Below are 23702 nucleotides of genomic sequence, written 5' to 3'. Positions count from 1 at the left end.
TTTCTGCATCACCAACAACTCTGCCAGGATCTGCCATGTTTACAAACAAACTTGAAAAGTGCAGAGTTTTTAAAAATAAATGACAGTGAATATATGAGACATCTCTTGGCAATAATAGACAACTCGAAGTGTAGCTGAAAGTTGCCTCTTCTTGCCCTCTTACTATAAAGCAAGTAAGTATTATAAAATCCACATAATGAGCGTTTCAAACGTCACGATGCACCGTTGTGTCATACTCGCAGTGACTGTAGAAGCCTAGTGGGTGCACTGTTGCACCGCACATGCTAGGGATGTTAATCGAAGTTCCTTCTTAATTGAGTCCAACCACCTTAGTCTGAGTCTAGATCTTGTTCTTGTTCCTTCATTTTTAGAGTTCATCATCTACTTAGCTATCCTTCCCATTGCCATTCTCTTAACATGCCCAAATCATCTCATTTTATTTCTCTCCATTCTATCTGAAAGCTATAATAGTTTTTAAAAATATTATCTTACTGGCCCGAATTTTACTCTCCTGTCTTTTCATCACCGTCCAGGTCTCTGCTGCTATGTCAGTATGGGGCAATAATAAATCTTTCACCTAGGTATCCATTACCTCTTTACTCTTCCTTGGCACTTCCTTCTTCTAGATTAAGTTCCTCACACTCTGGAAAATACATTAACCATCTAATTGCTTGAACATGAATTTTAATTGATTCAATAGGAGTATCATTAATTCTGTTCATCTTGTGACAGGCTCTGACATTGCCAGACTCATACCACAGAGGCAAAATTTCTGCATATCGTCTGCTTTGTCACATGACTCTAATGCCTCAGGATATTGCGCCATCCAGGGACCACATTGTGCATTTTTATAAAGTGCTTCATGATGGCTTAGTAGGTACAGACCAGGTATGTATCGTCATCATCATTTTTGAAATACAATACCTAAATCAGCTGTGTGAATCATTGATACTTCAAGTTTTATAACAGGGCTAAGGAATGTTTTTAATGAAAATGTGTTTATAAATGAATAGTATTGATAAGTAATCACATATCCTTGCAAGAACATTTTTTACAGATATTTCATTGATGTTATAAATTATTAGCTTAGTTTCTAAATTTTGCTAAATTTAGATACCTTCAATATCACAGTGCTTTATGATGTGCATGTTGTCTTCACCGCATATTTCAGTATTATAAATCTAGTGTGTGCTAGATGTTTTGTGACAAAGCAAGTACATATTTCAATCATTATTTTTATTTCAATAAATTTTTTTGTATCTGCTGTAAAAGAAGCTTCTGTATAAAACTTTTGAGAGAGTTCAATCATCAGGCACTGTACTAATTACAGTGAAACTTTGAATTTACATTCTCCTATTTTATGTTTTTCCCGACCTTGCATCATCAAGTGTAAGTCCGTACAGTCTGTATAATTAATGTGAGTTTCCTTGAATTTATATTTTATTTTATAATTTCCTCCAAAATTCACTAGGATTTTGAAGTCCTGTAGTAAGGAACAATCTCAATGGAATACAGTAAAATACCAGTATAAATTTTTTTTTTTAATGTCCTCAGAAATTTTGTGAAATGTTTTGTACTGATGTAAGTCAATTACATTAGATAATAGGAAAGTTAGGATATATGTACAAGAAGTAATGATATCCAGTAATTGCAAGATATTTTCTGTAAATTTTCAGCATATCAAATTTTAGATTGTTCTGGAACACTACAATATGTTCTGGACTTTATTTTTTGAAGAAGTATGCGATTTTCTTCTGAACACTCCCAGACACAATTTTTTTTTTAAATAGTCACCAACCAACCACTGCACATGAATTAAAGACAGATTCAGACACACCACTTTGTGACATGTTTGTTGCCTGCACAATAGTCAAACTATTGAACACTTTGAGGCACATCTTCCTTTTCCATCTCATCATCACATGAATTTCTATGACTCACAATGTCTGCCACAATTTTATCACCAATGATTTCCTTTTTGCACTAAAACACATCACAGTTCATGTTGATATAGTTGGCAAAATTCACACTTGTTTGCGCATCCAATTTTTCACACAAATGCTTCAAGTTTTGCTTTGTTTCTGCATCCTCCAACACTTCATTTTCTGTGATATCATTTTCTGCATAATCCACTCCAACTTTTCTAAAGCAGTTTGCAATTGTTCTTCTTTCAGTGATCTCCATGCAGTACTGAATATCTGCATTGCTTCCAATATTTTTATATTAATGTCTCTCTCCGAAGCAATATTACACAGCATACAGTGGACCACACAAGCTTGGTAATGCCTCTTCACTGAGTGACTTATCCCCTGATCCATCGGTTGCAAAATAGAGGTGGTATTTGGAAGCAGGAATAAAACTTTAAGATGCTCCAAATGGCAAGGCACGCAATTATGAGAAGAACAATAGTCTATGATGAGAAGAATTCTCCTCTTTTTGGCCTTCATCTGTTGTTCCAGGCACAACAGCCACTCTTCAGATGTTATCTATGTCATCCATGCCTTGGTGTTATGCCCATATTCGTATGGCAGATGTTGCACTCCCTTCAAGCAACTTGGCTTCCCAAATTTCCCAATTACGAGAGGCTTCAGTATGTCCGTCCCTGTGGAGTTTGTGAACAGAAGAGCAGTTATCCATTCTTTTGAACTTCTGCCCCCCAAGCACTTATTTCTCTTGAATTCAATGGTTTTGTTTGGCTTTAATTTGTGGACGTAGTCTCATCATTATATATGCCTGCCGGCAAATATTCTTCCAAAGCAGCGGACAGTCTGCAGGTGCCTTGAAGATGCAAATTTCTTTGGGGTATCTTTAGCTTCACCATTTATAATCTTGTGGGAAATGCCGTATATTTTGTAGAATCTATGAAGCCAAACTGTAATCCCCATGAATTCCGGAAACCCGAGTGAATGTGTGAAGGATCACACATGCTCACATATCAGTGGATCATTGCTAGAGATGTTTCTGGCCAGCATTTTAACAAACCACATATTAATACCAATATAAATGGTCCGTTATTGGACATTATAAATTTTCCAGGTAACTCATTCTTGGTTGCCAGCGTTTCGCCCTCGTGTGCTAGGGTGGGCTCATCAGTTGGTACCTAGCACACCTACCAATACGCTGGCTAGTGCATACCGTGGAGGCCACTGCGTAGGCTAACTGGAGCCACCGGCAGTGCCAATGCACTAAGAGACTTTGTCTCATTATCAAAAATTGATGCCTGCCTGGCCATCAGATGATCTAGATGTTGATTCCCATAGGGAATCAACATCTATATCAAACCACATATTAACGGCTTTGTTCTCCTCCTTGTAGTCCACTGTCCTCATCTTCTTACGTTGTGGGCCAAGGGCATCGGCACCGATATTTTGCTTTATATTACTTTTCTGGTTTAGAAAAGTAGATAGTGTTGAATGACTGATGTCATTCTTCTTCACTGTATCTCCCTTTTTTTTTCAATCCTTTCTCCTCTTTAAAGTATTTTTTTCATTTTTCTTTCAAAGAAAATTGCTGTCGCTTCTTTTGATCCATACTGGCGATGTAGAAAATTTACAGGTATACTATACACACTTTCCTTTATGAATGAAAGCACCATTAAATGTAAATAAACGAAATAGAGTAGTAAGGTAGAAATGTGAAACCATAACATTCATTGGTTGATTGTTATTAAACTTCAGATAGTTTAGTCCCTGCATGCAGATATCACAGAGTTACTCCTCGATAAGATTCAACCGCTGGTAAAAGTATCCCAACCCAGATCCTTCGATGATCTACGCAGAATCATCGCCCGGCTGGAGGAGGAACACAAGAGCAAAGGTAGGAAGTGCCGCCAGTGTGGAAGAGCGGGACACGTGAAGAACAAGTGCCCAACCTTGACGTCAGAGAAACTACGTCCGGCCCATTCTGGATTAAGGGGGGATGGGGCCAAGAACAGGAAAGTGCATCAAGACCTGACAGAAGAGCAACCCGGGTCAAGTAGGAGGGGGATTGGTTGGATGGTGAGTAGAATAGGCCAACCCCGCCCAGCGATCATCTTAAGGAATTTTTCAGCCATACTCAACAGCCAAGTAAGCTGTTCATTTGTTAACAGGACTGTTGCTAGATTACTACCGCTTATGAAGTCTCACCACCTCAGAAGGGTAGTGGGAGCAGTGGATGGGCTAACCTATTCCATCCAAGGACAGACTAACCTAACCGCTAAATAGATGAGCATGCCTGTTGTAATTGACGTTGCAGTGATTCAGAACCTGATACATGACATCATATTAGGTCATGACTTTCTGGTGGAATACAAGGTGATCCTAGACTAAGCAGCTCATGAAGTCTTTTTGAGAAAAGACGGATGTCTGAGGGTCGCATGGCACGATGGAGATCTCCGGACTTGCAAGGATACAGAAGTCGATGTAGACCTGGGAGATACCCAGTTAACACATCTTCGACCGAGTGAAGAAGAGGAGCTGAGACACATTAAAGGACTTTCCAGAAGTCATCACCAATAAAATAGGATGGACTACTACGGTAACGCACACCATTGAATGCAGCGCTTCCTCACCCATCAAGCAACATCCATATCCAGTCAGCCCGGATAAGCGCAACTTTGTCATCCAGAAGATTCAAAAGATGGAAGGGCAATGTCTCATCGAACCCTCTACATCCTGTTGCGCTTCACCTATCGCCCTACCAAAGAAGAAGAATGGGGAGTATCGACTGTGTGTGGCCTTCGGCGGTTGAATGAGAAAACCGTTAGTGATGCCTACTCCATGCCTGACCTGAAAGACAACAATGTTAAAATTTGAATAATGGTTCCACCTATTCACTACAAAGTATATGTAGATGTTAGTTTACACCATATTATTTATGGTACTGGTTTCGACACGTAAAAGTGTCATCTTCATCTTAAAATTGCAAATGAGCGAGTAACATATTATGTTATAGTTGACAAAGTGCATACAATATGATATAAAATATATATAACAACTTCTCACTTAAAAATGAGGGATCACAAGTGACTATTACGCTTGGCAATGCATTGTGAAACATCACCATATATTTTACTTATCGCTCATTTTGTAATGTAGCTTTCTAGAAGCCTGGCCAGGCATGTATGTAAGGAGATGGTCTTGTTGGTAACGAGTTATTGTTTAGTGGAATTATGATGTAGCAAGAATAAATATACTTGTGACCTCGTGTTGAAATGCAGTAAGTGCAGTCTCCATGTTGAAGTTATCGGCAGTTGTCAAAATTGCGGCTTTGTTGATGTTCTCGGAGCAAAGTGTTTTGTTTGTGATACTGTGATTAAGGTTATATGTGTGTTAATTTGTAAATGATGTGAATAAATAAATGTACCAACTGACAGCATTTCTTGTGCATCTTTGTGGATACATGTATGAAAAATTGATACTGTATCGTCTGAATAATAAAATAATGTACTATATATATGTGAATAATTCAGTGATCCGTGCACCTTAATTTTAGTATTGAATTTTTAAAGTAGAAAATTGGCTTTAATTGCGTCTTATTTGCAAGAAATTAATCCTATATGATTGTACTCCTAAACTGAATGAAGTATCAAATTGTTTTAGGAAACTTGTCACAATCATTACATGCTGATGGGTAGGCAAGCTGCTGATAAGAATTATCATGTCATTTGCGTACGTTCTGTGATATCTATAATTGCTTAGTTTTGCTTATGTGTTGTCATAATGAATATGCTGTCTGATATTAGCTTCATAGGAACATATTGTGTGAAATGCATGGCAATTAAAACAGGATGAATTTTAATTATATTTTGAAAAAATAAAGTTAAATACAGGCAAAAGGGTTAAATTTTAATTCATTAGTCTGAAAGTTTGAAATTTGTTAAAATGAAACATTTTACCACACATAAAATTGGGAAAATGGGAAGGGCCTAAAACTATTTTCACAATTCTGAGCTTTTCATTATGTTGGTGTTTGTTACAGTGACATTTTACAGTATAATACATGCTTGCCTGTTAGTGAGCAGATTAACTTGAAATGTTTGGAACGTTATGCTCATTCCTATTGGTGGTTGTGAAAAACGATGGTGTTAATTGTTACATCGGTGGGCTGTTGGAAGTGAACATTTGTTTGATAAGTCAAAGCAGTGAGGAATCAAGGTTAAACAAAGCAGTTGGCATTTTATGAGTTTCCTTAGTGAATTATGTTGTTTTAGTAAAGTGAAGAAACAAGTGGAAATTGAAAACATTGTGTGCATTGCAGCCCTTCCTTCCTAAAACATCTCAAATCCATGGAGTGTCACCTTTGGAGAAGTTGGTTTAAGCAAGACTGGGCTGCCACTGTTAACACTGGTGGATCACATAGAAAGGAAAAGGCATTACATATTGCACCACGGCTTGGAATCATTGGCTTCAGAGCATCAAGTGCCTGGGTTGAACAATTCAAGAAAAGACATAATCGTGTTTACAAGACTGTTTCTGAAGAAAGTACGGCTGTTAATCCTGCTGTAATCGGCAAGTGGAAAGATCAGCTTCAGCGTGTTCAACGTTCACAAAAGTGAACTTTTTAATTATCTTCAATCCAGCTAGACCCTAACCTTCTAAGGTGATACCATGGTGATATAAAAAATCCTAGCAGAGGGTTACATTTCTTCTGGCTTGTAATGTTAATGGAACTGGAAAGCTCCGTTCACTTGTTATTGGAAAATTTCACAAGCCTCTGTGCTTAAAAAGCATAAGAAAGCTAGCTACCCATGAAGTATAGAACCAGTTCACAACCCTGGATGACACCTGTAATTTTCGAGGACTATCTCATTCAACTGGATCGGCAATTGGGCTTCAAAAAAGGAAGGTTTGTCTTTTTATTGACCAGTGCTTGGTTCATCAAAAGATTAGGCAACTCATGTGACCAACTAAGGATAGTTTGCCTAAATTGCAACAACCTGGCATCTATAGAGTTCCCTGTACTTGTGGCAAGGTTTATATTGGGCAGACTTCGAGAACGGTATGTACTCACATCAAAGAACATACCAGGTGTATCAGATACAACCAACCTTATAAATCAGCTGTTGCTGATCATGCCTTAACACCTGGTCATGATGTCTTGTTCCAAGAAGTGGATGTTCTTGCCCGTATAAAACAGTATCGCCCAAGAATTATCAGGGAGGCAGTTGAAATACGTGAACACCCAGATAATTTCAACCGCGATACAGGCTACAACCTCAGTGAATCATGGCTACCTATTATCAAACCATTAGAGAATGATGCTTTACTGTTGCCATTCGCTGTCCCTAGCATTGTGCTAAAATGGCATCCCTTCTACATCTGAGGGCACCATTTTAAGTTCCTTGTTGCTTTCTCCTAGCAACCTTTAATGCGTCGTTTCATTTCTCTGTTGTCTCCTGATGAAGAAAGGCAAGGTTCCTTTTGAAAAGCGTAGTGTGTGTTTATAATTAATTGCATGGCATAAGTCCCAAAACATACTTCATGAATAGTTACACGGGCCGTGAAAGTCTAAATGATAATATAAGAATACTTAATTCTCTGAGAAATCTGAAGGTTGTGTTTTTCCCTTCAAACTGCATGAATAAACTACAACCATTGGATCTGGACATCATTCATGCTTTCAAATACCGCTATTGTCAATAGCTGATCAGAAAGGCTGTAGCAGTAGTTAATGGCAGACTGCTTAACAATGCATCTAAAATGAAAGTAACTGTTCTATCAGCTCTCCACTTTATGGCTGAAGTTTGGAGACGTACCAGGTGTATGCATAAGTTTTTGTTTTTGTATTATTTTTTTTCTTGTAAATAAAACACGTAATTTTCAAGGGTAATTAATTTTTAGGTTATCCAAAATATTGGGTGGTGTGAATAAAAATGAGTCTAAGCGAGTGAGCGTGTACTCGCTGAGTGCCTGAGTGTCTTCCTGCCAATGACCTTCTACTCCGCATTTGCGGTGAATAAAAATATAGAGTGGAAGTACAGCGTACACTCGAGTATCTGGAGCAGCCACTCAGTGTCACTGATCAAGGTCGTGCACGTGCCATGTTATATAACACCTTAGACTGTGATAACACTTCGATGACTTCCGGGTAGTTCAATGCTTAACATGGCACTGACAGTGTGGAATTCTAGTCTGCTTTTATCTCCATTTTAAAGGAACATACAATTATGTTTTCTATTGCTATTTGCTTTACGTTGCACGGACACAGATTGGTCTTATGGCGACGATGGGACAGGAAAGGCCTAGGAATGGGAAGGATGCGGCCGTGGCCTTAATTAAAGTACAGCCCCAGCATTTGTCTAGTGTGAAAATGAGAAACCACGGAAAACCATCTTCAGGGCTGCCGACAGTGGGATTCGAACCCACTATCTCCCAGATGCGAGCTCATAGCTGCGTGCTCCTAACCGCATGGACAACTTGCCCGGTAATTATGTTTTCAAAGTCACAGTTACCGGATAAGAAGCACAAGAAAACAAGTACAATAAATGCAGTTCAGTGTGAACTACTCGCTAAATTTAACTTAAACATTTCCGCCCAACAACTGTCTGATTGGCTGAATGGTCAGCATTGAGGCCTTCGGTTCAGAGGGTCCAGGCTGGGTCGGGGATTTTAATCGCCACTGATTAATTCTTCTGGCCCGAAGACTGTGTGTTTGCATTTGTCCCAACACTTTCCTCTTCATATTCGCACAACACACTACGCTACCAACCATCACAGAAACACGCAACAGTGATTAAATCCCTCCATCTAGGGTTGGCGTCAGGAAGAGCATCCGGCCGTAAAACAGGGCAAATCCACATGCGCACCACAACTCGCACCCCAGACCCCACAGAGGTGGGAAAAGCGGTAGAAGGAGATGAAGAATTTCCGTCCAACAACTGTTGGTAAAAAATTACAAAACATGAAAAGAAGACTGATATATAAAGTAGAATTAAAGTGCACGGGAAACAAATGCATATTGTTAAATAATGGGAGAAGCGGCTGATGAATCTGATGCAGAAGGAGAATAACCCTACTATCGGTAGGTACCAAAGGTAGGAAATCATAGCCTGAATATTACGACATTAATAAATCGAGCAAAATGGTACGCCTATAACGTAAATAACAAACATTAATTATAATGAAAATAATATATAGACAATTGAATGAAATTTTTTAGGAGCCGGATCTGCAGGAACAGACGAGTTAGCTGTGCGATTAAGGGCGCGCAGCTGTGAGCTTGCATCCGGGAGATAATGGGTTCGATCCCCACTGTCAGTAGCCTTGAAAATGGTTTTCCGTGGTTTCCCATCTTCACACTAGGCAAATGCTGGGGTTGTACCTTATTTAAGGCCACGGCCGCTCCCTTTCTACTCCTACGCCATTCCTATCCCAACACAGCGTCGAAACTAGTCCCAAGTGCAAATACATGTTATAAATAAACCTATAACATTTTTGTATTGAAAAGGTGGAACCTTTCTAGTTTTTCCTATCTTCTATCTGCCATAAGACCTATCTGTGTCGGCGTGACGTAATCAAGTTGTAAGATCTGCAGAAGTTGTCATCCCTTCAACTTCCTACAGGGGCGTCATAACCCTGCAAACATCGTAATGTCTCCAAATTTGGAAGTCATAGACAGAGTCAGGCCGTGATACATCTACACTGGTTGAATTCTTGCTTTAGATTGCAAGTGGCCTGTACGTTAATGCTAGGGACGCCTTTTCTGTAAATGTAGTAATTCCCATGAATATGTGGCTTCTGAAGTTGTACGTGAGTACAGTCTACAGTTCCGACCGCTTAAGTGAAGCTCAAACGTTCTTGCCACTTAGCCCGTGCTTCCTGCATCTAAGCAACATTTGCTGGAATTTTATCTAGTAATCTGCTTTCATTTCTCTTCATGTCAAAACCTGCGAAAATGTTTTTGACACAGTTCTCCGAGATGTTTTCACCAACTCCACTCTGAAACCCAGGTTCACCAACATAACGCAAGAAGATTTACAGTTTTTCTTCATTTGTTAGTGCACCACATTCAGGAATGGAATGAATGAAGCGGTGAGGATAGGAATCGTGTTGGCTGCCAAAGCCCGTCTCACTCCTCTGGGGCAATGATTAATGACTGACAGATGAAATATAATGATATTGGAGAGTGCTGCTGGAATGAAAGACGGCAGAAAAAACTGGAGTACCCGGAGAAAAACCTGTCCCGCCTCCGCTTTGTCCAGCACAAATTCCACATGGCATGGCCGAGATTTGAACCACGGAACCCAAAGGTGAAAAGCCGGCGTGCTGCCGTCTGAGACACGGAGGCTCTTCAACATGCTCCTTACTGGACCTTTATAACACTCTGTAATCAAGTTGCGATGATTCTCTTCTTTCTTTCTTTATCTGCTTACCCTCCAGGGTTGGCTTTTTCCCTTGGACTCAGCGAGGGATCCCACCTCTACCGCCTCATGGGCAGTGTCTTGGAGCTTCAGACTCTGGGTCAGGGGATACAACTGGTGAGGATGACTAGTACCTCGCCCAGGCGGCCTCACCTGCTATGCTGAACAGGGGCCTTGGTGGGGGATGGGAAGATTGGAAGGGATAGACAAAGAAGTGGGAAGGAAACGGCCATGGCCTTAAGTTAGGTACCATCCCTGCATTTGCCTGGAGGAGAAGTGGGAAACCATGGAAAACCACTTCCAGGATGGCTGAGGTAGGAATCGAACCCATCTCTACTCAGTTGACCTTCCGAGGCTGAGTGAACCCCGTTCCAGCCCTCATACCACTTTTCAAATTTCGTGGCAGAGCCAGGAATCGAACCCGGACCTCCGGGGGTGGCAGCTAATCACACTAACCACTACACCACAGAGGCGGACAAGATGATTCTCTGCGAAGTTTATATAATTTTCTTTTCCGATTAACCACCACCATTACCTCTGCCATGCTATTGAACGTGACACTATCATTTGGAGTCACCTACTGAGTTAGCTCAAGGAAACATGAGCAGGCGCTTACCGGAAAGAGTGCCTGCTTTATCTTTATTCACCAGAAATCTGGAGCACCCACTCTGCTACTCGAGTGACTGGAGTGTGTGCTCAAGGTCACAGGTCTGCTGTGAGTGACTGCTTCCGACAGGCGGTTTTTATTCACCTCATTGCGAGCGCCTGCTCTAAATTCGCGAGTGAAGAGTGCGTGCTCATTTTTATTCACACAACCCATTGTCCATCGGCTTCTACATACTTTGCCCATCTTTCAGGTAGGTTATGAATACCATGCCAGAAAAACTGCTTGTCTTTTGTGGCAAACCTTTTGTCGAGCCTTTTCCCAACTTCCTCGAAATTGCTGAAGTGCTGCTCTGCGAGTGTAAGCCCCATTGATGCGAAGAGGTGATAGTCAAATGGTGCCAGGTCGGGGCAGTACGGTGGGTACAGAAGGATGTCTGATCCAAGTGATTTCAAGGCGTCTTTCACTGGTTTTGGTGTGTGAGGCGGTGCATTGTCATCTAACAAAATCACTTTGCCATGTCTTCTGGCCCATTGCGGTCATCTGTCAATCAATGCATTATTTAAATGAATCATTTGTTGGCGATAGCATTGTGCATTAACGGTTTCGCCGGGCTTCAAGAGTTCATAATACATAATACTGCTCTGGTCCCACCAGACACAAAGCATGGTCGTCTTGCCAAAGCAATTTGGCTTTGGTGTTGAAGGACTGGCTTTGCCAGGTGACAGCCATGATTTTCTCTGCTTGGGTTTTCAAAATAAATCTTTTTCATCACCCGTCCCAGTTTGGTACAGAAATTATTTTCTTTCATGGCGTTAAAGCAGCATTTCACAATTGACTTCGCGATTTTCCATTTGCCATTCATTCAAATTGTGTTGGACCCATTTACTGAGTTTACTGGTTTTCCCCGTAAATGTCTGCTGATTGTTTCTTGTGACACATTTAATGCTTGTGCCAAATGCTGTTGAGTTTGAGTTGGGTCATCAACCAGTAACACCTGCAATTGCTCGTCTTCGCACTTTTGTGGTCACCAGAGTGCACACTGTATTTCACATTGAAATCACCACGTTTAAATTATCAAAACCATGTCTTTCATGTTCTAATCGATGGAGTGAGCTCACCATATGTTGCTACCAGCAAAGGATGACTTTTCACAGCCCTTCTTTTGATTAAATAAGAAAAGCAATGCGTGCTGCAAATGTTCCTTTTTAGGCACAAACGTCGACATGATCACTGAACGATACAGCACAGACGCTAGCATTTGGCGGACTCAACTTGTGTGTGTTGGTAGGTTAATGTCAGACAAACAAACTGACGTGTCAAATTCATATGCTGCGTACTGTTTGCTGGTGCCATCTCTTAATGAAACCGGAAAAGAGTTGTGCATACACCTGGTATAACCATGTCAATCATTCAGAACTGTATCAGAAAGTGCTGCTATGTTACTGGAGGTAAAGATTGTGACAGTAAAGATGTGCTTGCATTACTGGAGGGAGAGACAGTTGACTGGCTTGGATTTAACACATTGGTGACTATGAGACCCACCAGCAGATCACGCCAACTCTTTGCTTCTGGGCAGTGGGTTTCATGATGCATTGTATGTAATGGAGCCACACTGTGCATCATTCGCAGATTATGCTTTTGTACTTCCTGGTTAGTCTGTACAGAAGGCAAACTGACTTCTTATGATGTGGGACATGTAAGGGATACTTAGGAGGTAGGATCATTAAGAAATTAGTTGGTATGCATGTTCTTAAAGCTTTTTAAATAAAAAAATCTGTACAGATATAAGAATAGAAGCAGTATAAGAATGCTTTGGCCAGCAGTACAAAATTTTCAAGTACCTAAATAGCCCTATGTAAATAATGAGTACAAGAAAGTTCCACAACACGAACTCGGTTACGTCTGTCAATTTGTTTTGTTTTGTGTTTCTACCATTATGGTTTATTTACACCAATATGTAATCAGTGTTCCCCACAGAAATTTTCATCAGCCGGGCGGAGAATACTACGTAAAAATGAATATGATAAAATAATGTATTACCTTTAAGGCATTAACAATAATATCGGACAGGTAAAACATTAACTGCAAAATTGAACTATGTTAGTGTTAGTATCACGAATAAGACTTAAGAGTATTTTGAACTGCTTGTTCATAAGCATGTAACACTGGGATGGTGGTGGTGAATATTGTTTTAGGAGGAATTACAACTAGGCACTCGTGCTCTATTATCATTAATCAAGAGTGACTCTTCGAAAAATGAAGGTATTAGCGAAATAAAGACAAGGGTGAGGCAGAGCGTGGAAAAAAAAAAAAAACCTCCTAGGTGTTGTGCCCTATTACCGTCGAGGTCCGACATGAACAAGAGTTGACCAAGGGAGGTCAGATAAGATAGATGAAAGTGAGGAGCCGGGCACAAGTAAGTGGAAGTAATGGTTTTTTTTTTCTTTTTCCTAGTCGCTTTACGTCGCACCGACACAGGTTTCATGGCAACGAAGGGAGTAATACTAGGACTCGGCTAAGGGCCCCGTGATCACCAACCTATGCTCCCAAGTTGAGTCCATGGGCCCCATTTAGTCGCATCTTACAGCAGGCAGGGGATAACGTGATAACGTGGGTAATAATCTACCACCCCCACCCACAGAGGGAAATTTCTATGAATGTGTGATGTCATGCGGAATTGAGAGCTCGCATGCGATTCCACGCTAATTCAGACACTGCTCTCGTACAAAACTACATGATAGTCAAGTTAAAAATTTAACCTCTGATGTAAGTGATAAAATTATGCTGACAATAATGAAGATTTATCGTTTAAATTAACAGTTTTACAGTATTTAAGTTTTAATTTGGCACTCCTAATGACTCAAATATATATTAATATTATACAACTACCACGTATCTAGGTTATGTTAGCTGGGCAGTCTGTATAAAACGGCAGGGCGGTGCGCCCATTAAAATGGTCCTAGGGAGAACATTGTAAAATTAATTTCATTACAAATTAGATCTTTGAGTATCTTCACAACACTATTTTTGATGGAAACAAACAATACTGTGTATAGACGGCTAATTTCAGTGAGGTTGCTGGCGGGTCACAGAGTGCGTGCCAACACCAGCATTACTTGTGTCTCAGCCACATACGTCAATATGGGTGCATAATATGTTTTGTACATTATCTCTTTACACTTCCTTTATACTTTGTTATTCCTGACAGGGTTTATTACACTCTGGTAGATGGCACTGCCCTGTTTCACCCTCTTGCTAAACTCTAAGTGCACCCTTGTATTCTGCATTAATTCACTCCCTAGGTATATGAAACTGTCCACAATTTCAAGACTTTGACAACCAGTTTTCACAATGCCTTTCCCTTGTCTTTCTCTGCTTGATATTGCCATGCTCTTGCTCTTCTCTGCACTGATTTTCATACCATACTTCTCAATTTTCTTGTTCATTGCCTGAAGTTAGTCTTGTACTTCTTTGATGCTCATTACCCAGACCACTATATCGTCTGCAGATAGTAATAACTTCATCTCCCTATTCCCATATGCTTCGTTTGTCTCCTTTACAATTTGGCCCATAACCATTAGTAACAAAAGAGGTGATAGCGCACTCCCCTGACTTAGTCCAGTTTCATGTCTAAACCATCCAGTCTTTCCAAACGGATCTGTATGCTGCTGACGCAATTGTTGTACATTGCTTGCACCATTTCTGCAGTTTGTGTATGTAGTCCCTTTTTGACCATTGTTTTCCAAACCTCCCTGGGAACACACTCATATACTTTTGTTAGGTCTATGAATGTCATGACCAGATTATTTCCATATTTCCAATTCTTTTCCATTTAATTGCCTCTGGCTGAAGATTGGGTCCACTGTAGACCTTCCACTTCTAAAGCCATACTATTCCTCTTGGAACTCTCCTACCTTTCTTCTAATTCTCCTTTCTAATATCCTTTCATGTATTCTTGCCACTTGCGATAATGTGATTCCTCTGTATTTATCACACACTTTTGTATCCCTCTTCTTAAAGAGTAGTATTATTATTCCTTTTCCTCAGACTTCTGGCACACGTTTCTGTTTCCATATGCACTTTAACAGTCTCTACATTCATTGTAGTCCAACAGTTCCATCAGCCTTTATCATAAATCACGAATTTCATCCATCCATTGTACCTTATCCATTTTCATTTTACGAACTGCTAATTCTGCCTTAACATTGTTATAGAATCATCTACTGTTGAATCATCATGCTGTATTATTACCGTCTCCTCTGCACAATTTCTCACATTTAGCAATTTATCAAAATAATTCCATCTTCTCTTTATTTCTTCTAGTTGTGTTTTAAACTCTCCATCTTACTCTTTCATCAGCTTTGTATAAACTTTTTCTTTCCTATTACTTTGTATAATTCCACACAGCATTGCTTTATTGCCAGCTTCATCCATTTCCATCTTTTGAGTTAATTCTCTCCAATTTTTCTTCTCATACCGTACCAAATTTTTAAATTTCTTTGTATTATCAAGATACTTTCTCTTACTTTCTTCTTTTTATCTCTCTTTCATTCTTGTCATACTTTCTTCTTTTCACTGCTTCTCTCATCCTCTCATTCTGCTACAGGTACTCTTTGTCCCACTTACAAATGCCCTTTTAAAGTGGCATCTTCTACATTTCCTGCTCCAGTAACTGGAATTTGTTGTTTCAATTTCTCCAGAAATTCTTCATTTACTTTCTTAATTTTCAAAATTGTTTTCTTACTACTATCTCTTATCTCCTCTATTTTTTCCATTTTCCCCACTGTCATTTTTTTTATAGGAAGGGGAGTTAGGGATTGAAATAACTTACCAAGGGAAATGTTTAATAATTTTCCAATTTCTTTGCGATAATTTAAGAAAAGGCTAGAACAACAGATAGGGAATCTGCCACCTGGGTGACTGACCTAAATGCAGATCAGTAGTGATTGATTGATGTCACTGTACAATGACACAAATTACAAAATAATATCTTACTGTCAGTTGATAAACCATCTTCTTTAAATTCTGATACATAACTTTTCAATTTTAAACTGGTTGACTGAGCTACTTTAGGTATATTGTAACAACGTTAATGTCTTCAATGAATATCAATATACAACTGCACACACCGAACGTACAAGAACACTATGATCTGTCTCACTGCTAATTCAAACTGAGAATGACTGGTAGTGAACTAGATGGAGTTATGAAGCAATCAAAGGGAATGCCTGAATTACAAACTAATCTGGAAGCCACTAATATATCGTCGATTTCCCTAGTTACGAAATTATGGCACAGGCACAGTCGATGTTATGTAATGCAGCTTATCAGTGATGTAAGTGTGGTTCAGATAGTCACGGTACTGACCGGCTGTTTTCCACCACTTCCGGACTCAACCTCTCTCTTTCTTCGCGCTGCTTATCAGCTTATTTTATCAGCCCAGATGTGGACAGGCGTGATAATGACCTGCACACCTGTTAAAATATTAATTTTTCGAATACCATATAGATTTTTAATTTACTTTTTCCATTATTGAGAGGACTGCTAATTTAATATAATTTAATACTTTTTAGCCGAAATATGGACTATATTTATTTTAATGACAAAGAATATGGAACATATGTGCTAAACTCCAAAATATGGAAAAATGTGGAAAATGAATACTCCATTTTTCAACTCCACACGTCATGATTCGTAAAGATAATGCAAAATATAATTAATTTTAGCTTCCTAAAGAGATATGTATTTACATATAAATCTGTTCCCTGCTAATCACTAAAGTTGCATTTCTTTAAGGAATAACTCTCATTTACCAGAGCACTATTCACTCACAACCTTAGCCAACCATTACCATTCTTTGCTGAAGAAGAAAATTATATTGCTCTCGAAGCATGTACTGTTCGATACCAAGTATGAATATACTATTATTTCCTTAACATGTTTAGTACATTCATACATTACCGGGCGAGTTGGCCGTGCGCGTAGAGGCGCGCGGCTGTGAGCTTGCATCCGGGAGATAGTAGGTTTGAATCCCACTATCGGCAGCCCTGAAGATGGTTTTCCGTGGTTTCCCATTTTCACACCAGGCAAATGCTGGGGCTGTACCTTAATTAAGGCCACGGCCGCTTCCTTCCAACTCCTAGGCCTTTCCTATCCCATCGTCGCCATAAGACCTATCTGTGTCGGTGCGACGTAAAGCCCCTATAAAAAATAAAAAAAAAAAACATTCATACATTGACAAGGTGGACACCATGTGGAATTTCCTGTACCACAGGTATTCAGATAGATTGTAGTTAGTCAATATGGACCAGCATAGACTATAAAATTTGTCAAACTAATACAACCTGATAGACAGTCCTGGACCTGAAGCAAAAAATGGAGTGGCCATCATACTTAGAAAAGAAATCCAAGAATATGAGGAATATACAAAATACATCGGCGATAGGGTGATGATGATGACTCCAGTTTGAAAATGGCATGAAAGATCTATTTCAGTTGTATGCCCCACAGACTGGTTGCATAGATGAACATCTAGAGGACTTCTTAAAGGAAGTGGAGAGACAGATAGAAGATAAGGAAGTGCTATTGACGGGAGATCTAAATGCACAACTTGGAATGGAAAGACAAGGAAAGGAAGATGTTGTAGTGCCCTTTGGATAAAGAAATGTAAATCCAGAAGGCAAGTTGTTGGTGGATTTTTCCATGAGGAATCAAATGATTGTTGGAAACACCTGGTTTAGGAAGAAGAACTGTGAAAAGATTACAAGGTATGCTTGGGGAGACAGACGAACAAAGACCATGATTGATTATATAATCATAGAGAAAGAACACCAGAAGAACCTTTTAGATGTAACAGCCATGCCTGAAGAAGCCTTTGGTGGAGATAATAGAGCTGTGATAGGAAAATTGAAACTCGGAAAGATTGAAAAACCCCCATTAAGAAGAGAGAAAAGAATTAAAGAATGGAAGTTGAAGGAGAAAAGCATACAAGAAGAATTTCAAAGAGAAATAATACCCTTGGTACCCAGGACAGAGGTGAGGAATGTTGAAGATGAATGGAAAAGATTTAAGGAAGCACTGGTTGGATGTGCAGAAAAGGTATGTGGTAGAACATCAGGAAATGTGAAAGACAGAGACACACTGGTGGAAGGAAAAGAAAAAGGCATGGAAAGCATGGAAAACATCTAAAACTGAAGAAAGTAGAAGAAAATATGTGGAGGCAAAGAATTTGGCCAAGAAAGTAGTGGAGGAAGAAAAGAGGAAAAGCTGGGCCTTATTCACACAGAAATTGAGAGATGATATGCAGGACAGCAAGAAATTACTGTATGGTATCTTAAGAAAAAAAAGAGAGATCAAGTAAACACCAGATTTGTGAAGGATGAAAGTGGCATAATATTAACAAAGTCAGAAGAAATAAGAAATAGATGGAGAGAGTATTTTCAGAAGCTGTTGAACATAAGAACGGATGTCAGTCATTCAATGAACGACCAGGAAAGGCAATTAGTTGATGAAGAAATGGGTAAAGAAATTACATTGAATGAAATTGAAATGGCAGTAAGAAAGATGAAGAATGGAAAAACTGCTGTAATAGATGAAATTTCAGTGGAGATGATAAAGGCAGCTGGAGCTGTAGGCCTGCAGTGGACATACCAGGTTCTCAGGAATGTCTGGGAGAATGAGGTCCCTGAGGATTGGCAAAAAGGAATAATCATCCCAATTTTCAAGAAAGGAGATAAAGTTTTGAAGAACTACAGGGGAATTACTCTAATATCTCATATTGCTAAGATAATGGAAAGGATATTGGAAAGTAAAATAAGGTTGAGGGTCGAGAATCAGATACAGGAAAATCAGTTTGGTTTCAGAAGTGGAGCCCATTTTCATTATGAGACAACTAATGGAAAAGCAATAGGAGTACGGGAATGATATGGCGATGACATTCATTGACATTGAAAAGGCATATGACAGTGTCCCCAGGACTAAAGTTTGGGACAGTCTGGTGCAAAAAGGAATTGGACAGGGATTAATAAAAATGATCATGGCATTGTATAAGGAATGTTGTAGTTGCGTGCAAGCACAAGTTGGCAGGACAAGTTGGTCCAAAATAACTAGTGGGCTGAGACAGGGAAGTGTTCTATCACCAATCCTGTTTAAAATAGTAATGGATGACATCATGAGAACAGCAAAAAGCAGAATATGGAGGAAGAGAAATGAACATGATGTTATTTGCAGATGATATTGTGATTTGGGGAGAAGACGGCAGGAAGGTTCAAGTACAGTTGAATGTGGTGAATGGGAAGATTGAAGAATGTGGATTGAGAATAAGTGTAGAAAAGAGTAAAACTCTTGTTATGACTAGAGGGGAGAAAGAAGGGAAAGGTCAGATTAGACTTGCAAACAAGCCCCTCGAAGTAGTGGAAACGTTCAAATACCTGGGGAGTGAATTAATGGAGAATGCTCGACTGGATGCTGAGATTAATAAGAGGATTCAAGCTGGAAGTTGTTTCTGTCATAGTGTAAGAAACATGTTATGGGACAAAGATGTGCCAAAGGAAGCAAAGGGTACTATGTACGAGATGTATTACGTACCCATAACAACTTACGGAGCAGAAACTTGGACAATGACAAAGAAGGATGAGAGTCGAATACAGGCAGCCGAAATTAAGTTCTTGAGGATTATGATACAGAAGAGTAGAAGAGACAAAATAAGGAATGAGAAAATCTGGAAAGAAATCGGAGTGAAAAAAAATGGATGACAGAATGGAGAAGAGCCAACTAAAATGGAATGGGCACATAAAGCCAATGAGTGATGAAAGAATGCAAAAAAAAAAAAAAAAAAGGTAATGGAAATGCAAATGCAAGGAAGGAGAGGCCGTGGATGACCACGATTGAGATGGAAGGACACAATCCAATGCAGTATTATAGAAAGAAACCTGGACTGGGACACAGTGTTGGAGGAGGAGTGGTGGAAAGACCAAAGAAAGTGGAGAGGAACCAAATTTGCCCCTACCCGGCTACAGCTAGATAAAGGGAAATGATGATGATGATGATGATGATGATGATGAGATGGTCTATCCCTCAGATTTCGAACTGTAATGATGGCTCAGGATGGATCCATCCTGTATTAACTCATTGGGCCCGAGCAACGGAACCGTTCCGTGCTTCGTCTCGGTGGATCAAACACCGGACCACGGAACTGTTCCGTTGTCTCATTTTACTACGTAATTCTACTTTTCCTCAAGAGATGGCAGAGTGAGTTGCATTTGTGATTTGTGTAGGGACTCTTTATTTGCAATGTTATATGCTCTTTGGTAATATATATCGATAGTGTGCTTGGTAATATTAGTTTGAAGTGGGCTATCTCTACCTTTGAGATTCGCTTGTAAACAAGATGGCTGCCGGTATAGAACTGATATTTACAGATATATAACCCCTTTTAGGAAGTAATGATGATTAGGAATGTAATTTTTTCAGTGAAATTAGTAGTAATATTAGTACTAGTGTGAGCAATGCTCCTGAATAACAAATAGATGTGGAAATCGAAGAGAAAGTGCAAAGAGAAAACTGGGTTACAACTCAGCAGGCGGACTGAGTAGGCCTACGGTCCCGTGATGCTAATAAAATAAAGTGTTTTACTGTATTCCTTGTTCCGCAGTTTGTGGTATGGAAGCCTTTTGTGTTCATGTATATTTAACTCTTTAATGGTCTTGTAACTAAGAAATTTCTCATGATATGAAGCGACACTATATTTCCTCCAAAATAATCCCAGCGCCAATGCAGTTTCAATCCAACAAATATGCAGGGCTCAATGGGTTAATGTTTACTGTCAGGCAGTATATCAAGGAACATTTAAAAACATAGTTCTGAGTAGGTGTTTGGATATTTTTGATTGGATGATGTAACTACTAGTGTGGTAATCTTTTGTTTTCATTTGGTAAATAAATTCATTATCTTCAGTAACTGTGTGATGTTATGTTTTTGGAGGCGGTCATCAACACCTTGGTGCATCACTGTGGACCTCGTTTCTTCTCTCTTCTGCTGCCCGGTCACTCATTACTGCTGTTAGACTTCATCCATGCGGCAAACACTGTTGTCTCTTCTCCTCACTTGGAAGATGTGAGTAAACTCTCTGCACCATTGTCATACATAGTGTATTCTATTGAATTAAAGAATTTCTAATTTAGTATAAAATTGAAATAATTGTAAATCTCTGTGAAAAGCAATCTTTGAGTTATTCTAAAGTGTAAATTTACATAATTTGAACCTTTTGCAGCAAATGGCAGATATATTGGTGGATCTCCAAAATATCCACCAACATTTAGTAAAAAATGAGAGTAAATCTTCAGTTTGCCCTGCAAAATAATAGATCTCATTTCCAATTTTAGACTCCACGAACAGAAGCCACTTCAATTCTTGGCTGTGTATTATGTCTTCCACACCAGTTCGTTGATTTGCCTGCTTTGCAGCCTACAGCAGGCGAGTATGGTGCAATCACCTGTGCTGATGTCAAGGTAAGGTGGTGACTTTTTTTTTTTTTTTTTACATTGTAGGTGAAGAAACTTATTTTAACAGTAGAATAATGCAAAAAATATAATAGATGACTTAAGAAGGTACTTCATTTTAAAATTTGTATAGCTTAAAGTAAGTTATTTTTTCTGATTGACCTTCTGAGCATGAGTGAAAATGGTCTGCAGCTCATCAGTAAGAAAACCAGCTGCCTTGAATGTGATCCACAAGGGGATGGCACCATGAATACTAACGGTCTCAAGATCTCATTAAAACCACCCATTTTAAATACCTCAGTTCCTACATTAGCTCAGATGGCAAAACGCCCTTGGATGATTGAGTACAAGTAAACTCAGCTTGGTTGAAATGGTAACAAGTTACCAGAGTTCTCAGTGACAAGAAAGTACCCGATTATCTCAAGGGGAAAGTGTATAAATCCATTATTATTATTTATTTAGAGAGGAAATCAAAACCTTGAGATTTGCCGATGATATTGTTATTTTATCTGAGACTGCAGAAGATCTCGAAGTTGCTGAATGATATGGATGAGTCTTGGGTAAGGAGTACAAGATGAAAATAAATAAGTCCAAAACAAAAGTAATGGTGTGCATTCGAACGAAGGCAGGTGATGTAGGAAATATTAGATTAGGAAATGAAGTCTTAAAGGAAGAAGATGAACATTGTTACTTGGGTAGTAAAATAACTAACAATGGCAGAAGTAAGGAGGACATAAAATGCAGACTAGCACAAGCAAGGAAGAGCTTTCTTAAGAAAAGAAATTTGCTCACTTCAAATATTGATATCGGAATTAGAAAGATGTTTTTGAAGACTTTCGTGTGGAGCGTGGCATTGTATGGAAGTGAAACATGGACGATAACTAGCTCAGAAAGAAAGAGAATAGAAGCTTTTGAAATGTGATGTTACAGAAGAATGCTGAAGGTGAGATGGATAGATCGAATCACGAATGAAGAGATACTGAATCGAATTGGTGAGATGAGATCAATTTGGCTAAATTTGACGAGAAGAAGAGATAGAATGATAGGACACATCTTAAGACACCCAGGACTTGTTCAGTTGGTTTTTGAAGGAAGTGTAGGTGGTAAGAATGGTAGGGGTAGACCAAGGTATGAATATGACAAGCAGATTAGAGCAGATGTAGGATGCAATAGTTACGTAAGAATGAAAAGGTTAGCACAGGATAGGGTGGCATGGAAGCTGCATCAAACCAGTCTATGGACTGATGACTCAATCAACAATGACACAAGACAATAAAAATGACATTAAATTATATTGTCACATATATACAATTTACAGCAATCCATGTAATTCCTTCGCACAAAAGAGCACTATCAGCATCGATAAACCTTCGACTTTCGCTCCTTCAAACAAGATAAATACGTCTATAGACAACCGAATGCTTTTTCCTTGCTCCCACAACTACTTAAGGAAGACTGTTATCTCTTCATAACACATTCGACTTTCACTCCTTCAGCCAGTTAAATAGACTATAGGCAGCTGAACAGCCACTTAAGATGGCTGTTGTCTTATCACAACATACGAAATTGGCATCTGTAACAGTCTATCAGCTTTGCTTTTTCTTATCCTCTAACAGGAGTATTCAAGGAGGCACATTTCTGTTTCATTTATAAAGATTGAACTATTTATTGCTCTACTCCCAACAAAAAATTTTGAGTGCATTGACTCAATGCTCCGGAAAGTACAATCGTGTGAACTTTTGACATGCAGCTTGATACTGCGATTTTAGCCAAGGACATTCTAATAATTTTTATGTTTGGACAGACACCTACATTGATATCCTCTTTTTATGACTTGTAAGAGCAATCAGGCTCCTGATTTTTCACCATACAAGTTTGAGTTTGAGGCTGATGATGCCCTTAATATGGGCAAAACATGTCCCTTAACATTTTATAACAATAATTTCTAAAAATATCTCTTTGTATTGAATAGGTGAATATAAAAAAAATAATAACACTTGTAACATACTTTGTATTTACATACCACTTAATCGAACAGCTCGTCTCCTTTCTCCCAGTTCTTCCCAGCCCAAACTTTGCAGTATTTTTGTAACACTACTCTTTTGTCGGAAATCACCCAGAACAAATCGAGCTGCTTTTCTTTGGATTTTTTCCAGTTCTTGAATCAAGTAATCCTGGTGAGGGAACCATACTCTAGTTGGGGTCTTACCAGAGACTTATATGCCCTCTCCTTTACATCCTTACTACAACCCCT

At 39.2% G+C, this 23702-nt stretch overlaps 1 protein-coding gene across 2 annotated transcripts in view; it reads left to right on the top strand.

Annotated features, from left to right (window-relative positions):
* LOC136858315 (probable Rho GTPase-activating protein CG5521) overlaps positions 1-23702 on the top strand; it is a 709838-nt gene that overhangs the window by 433540 nt on the left and 252596 nt on the right. For both annotated transcript variants that reach the window (XM_067137762.2, XM_067137761.2), the window contains 3 exons: positions 733-888; positions 20931-21062; positions 21332-21457. In XM_067137762.2, the coding sequence (XP_066993863.2) occupies positions 733-888; positions 20931-21062; positions 21332-21457 (414 nt within the window). The remainder of the gene's footprint in view (positions 1-732; positions 889-20930; positions 21063-21331; positions 21458-23702) is intronic.

The sequence above is a fragment of the Anabrus simplex genome, chromosome 1 (assembly GCF_040414725.1).
Source record: "Anabrus simplex isolate iqAnaSimp1 chromosome 1, ASM4041472v1, whole genome shotgun sequence".
Lineage (NCBI taxonomy): Eukaryota > Metazoa > Arthropoda > Insecta > Orthoptera > Tettigoniidae > Anabrus > Anabrus simplex.
Note: the sequence above shows the minus strand (reverse complement) of the source record. Positions and strands in the feature narration are given on the sequence as shown.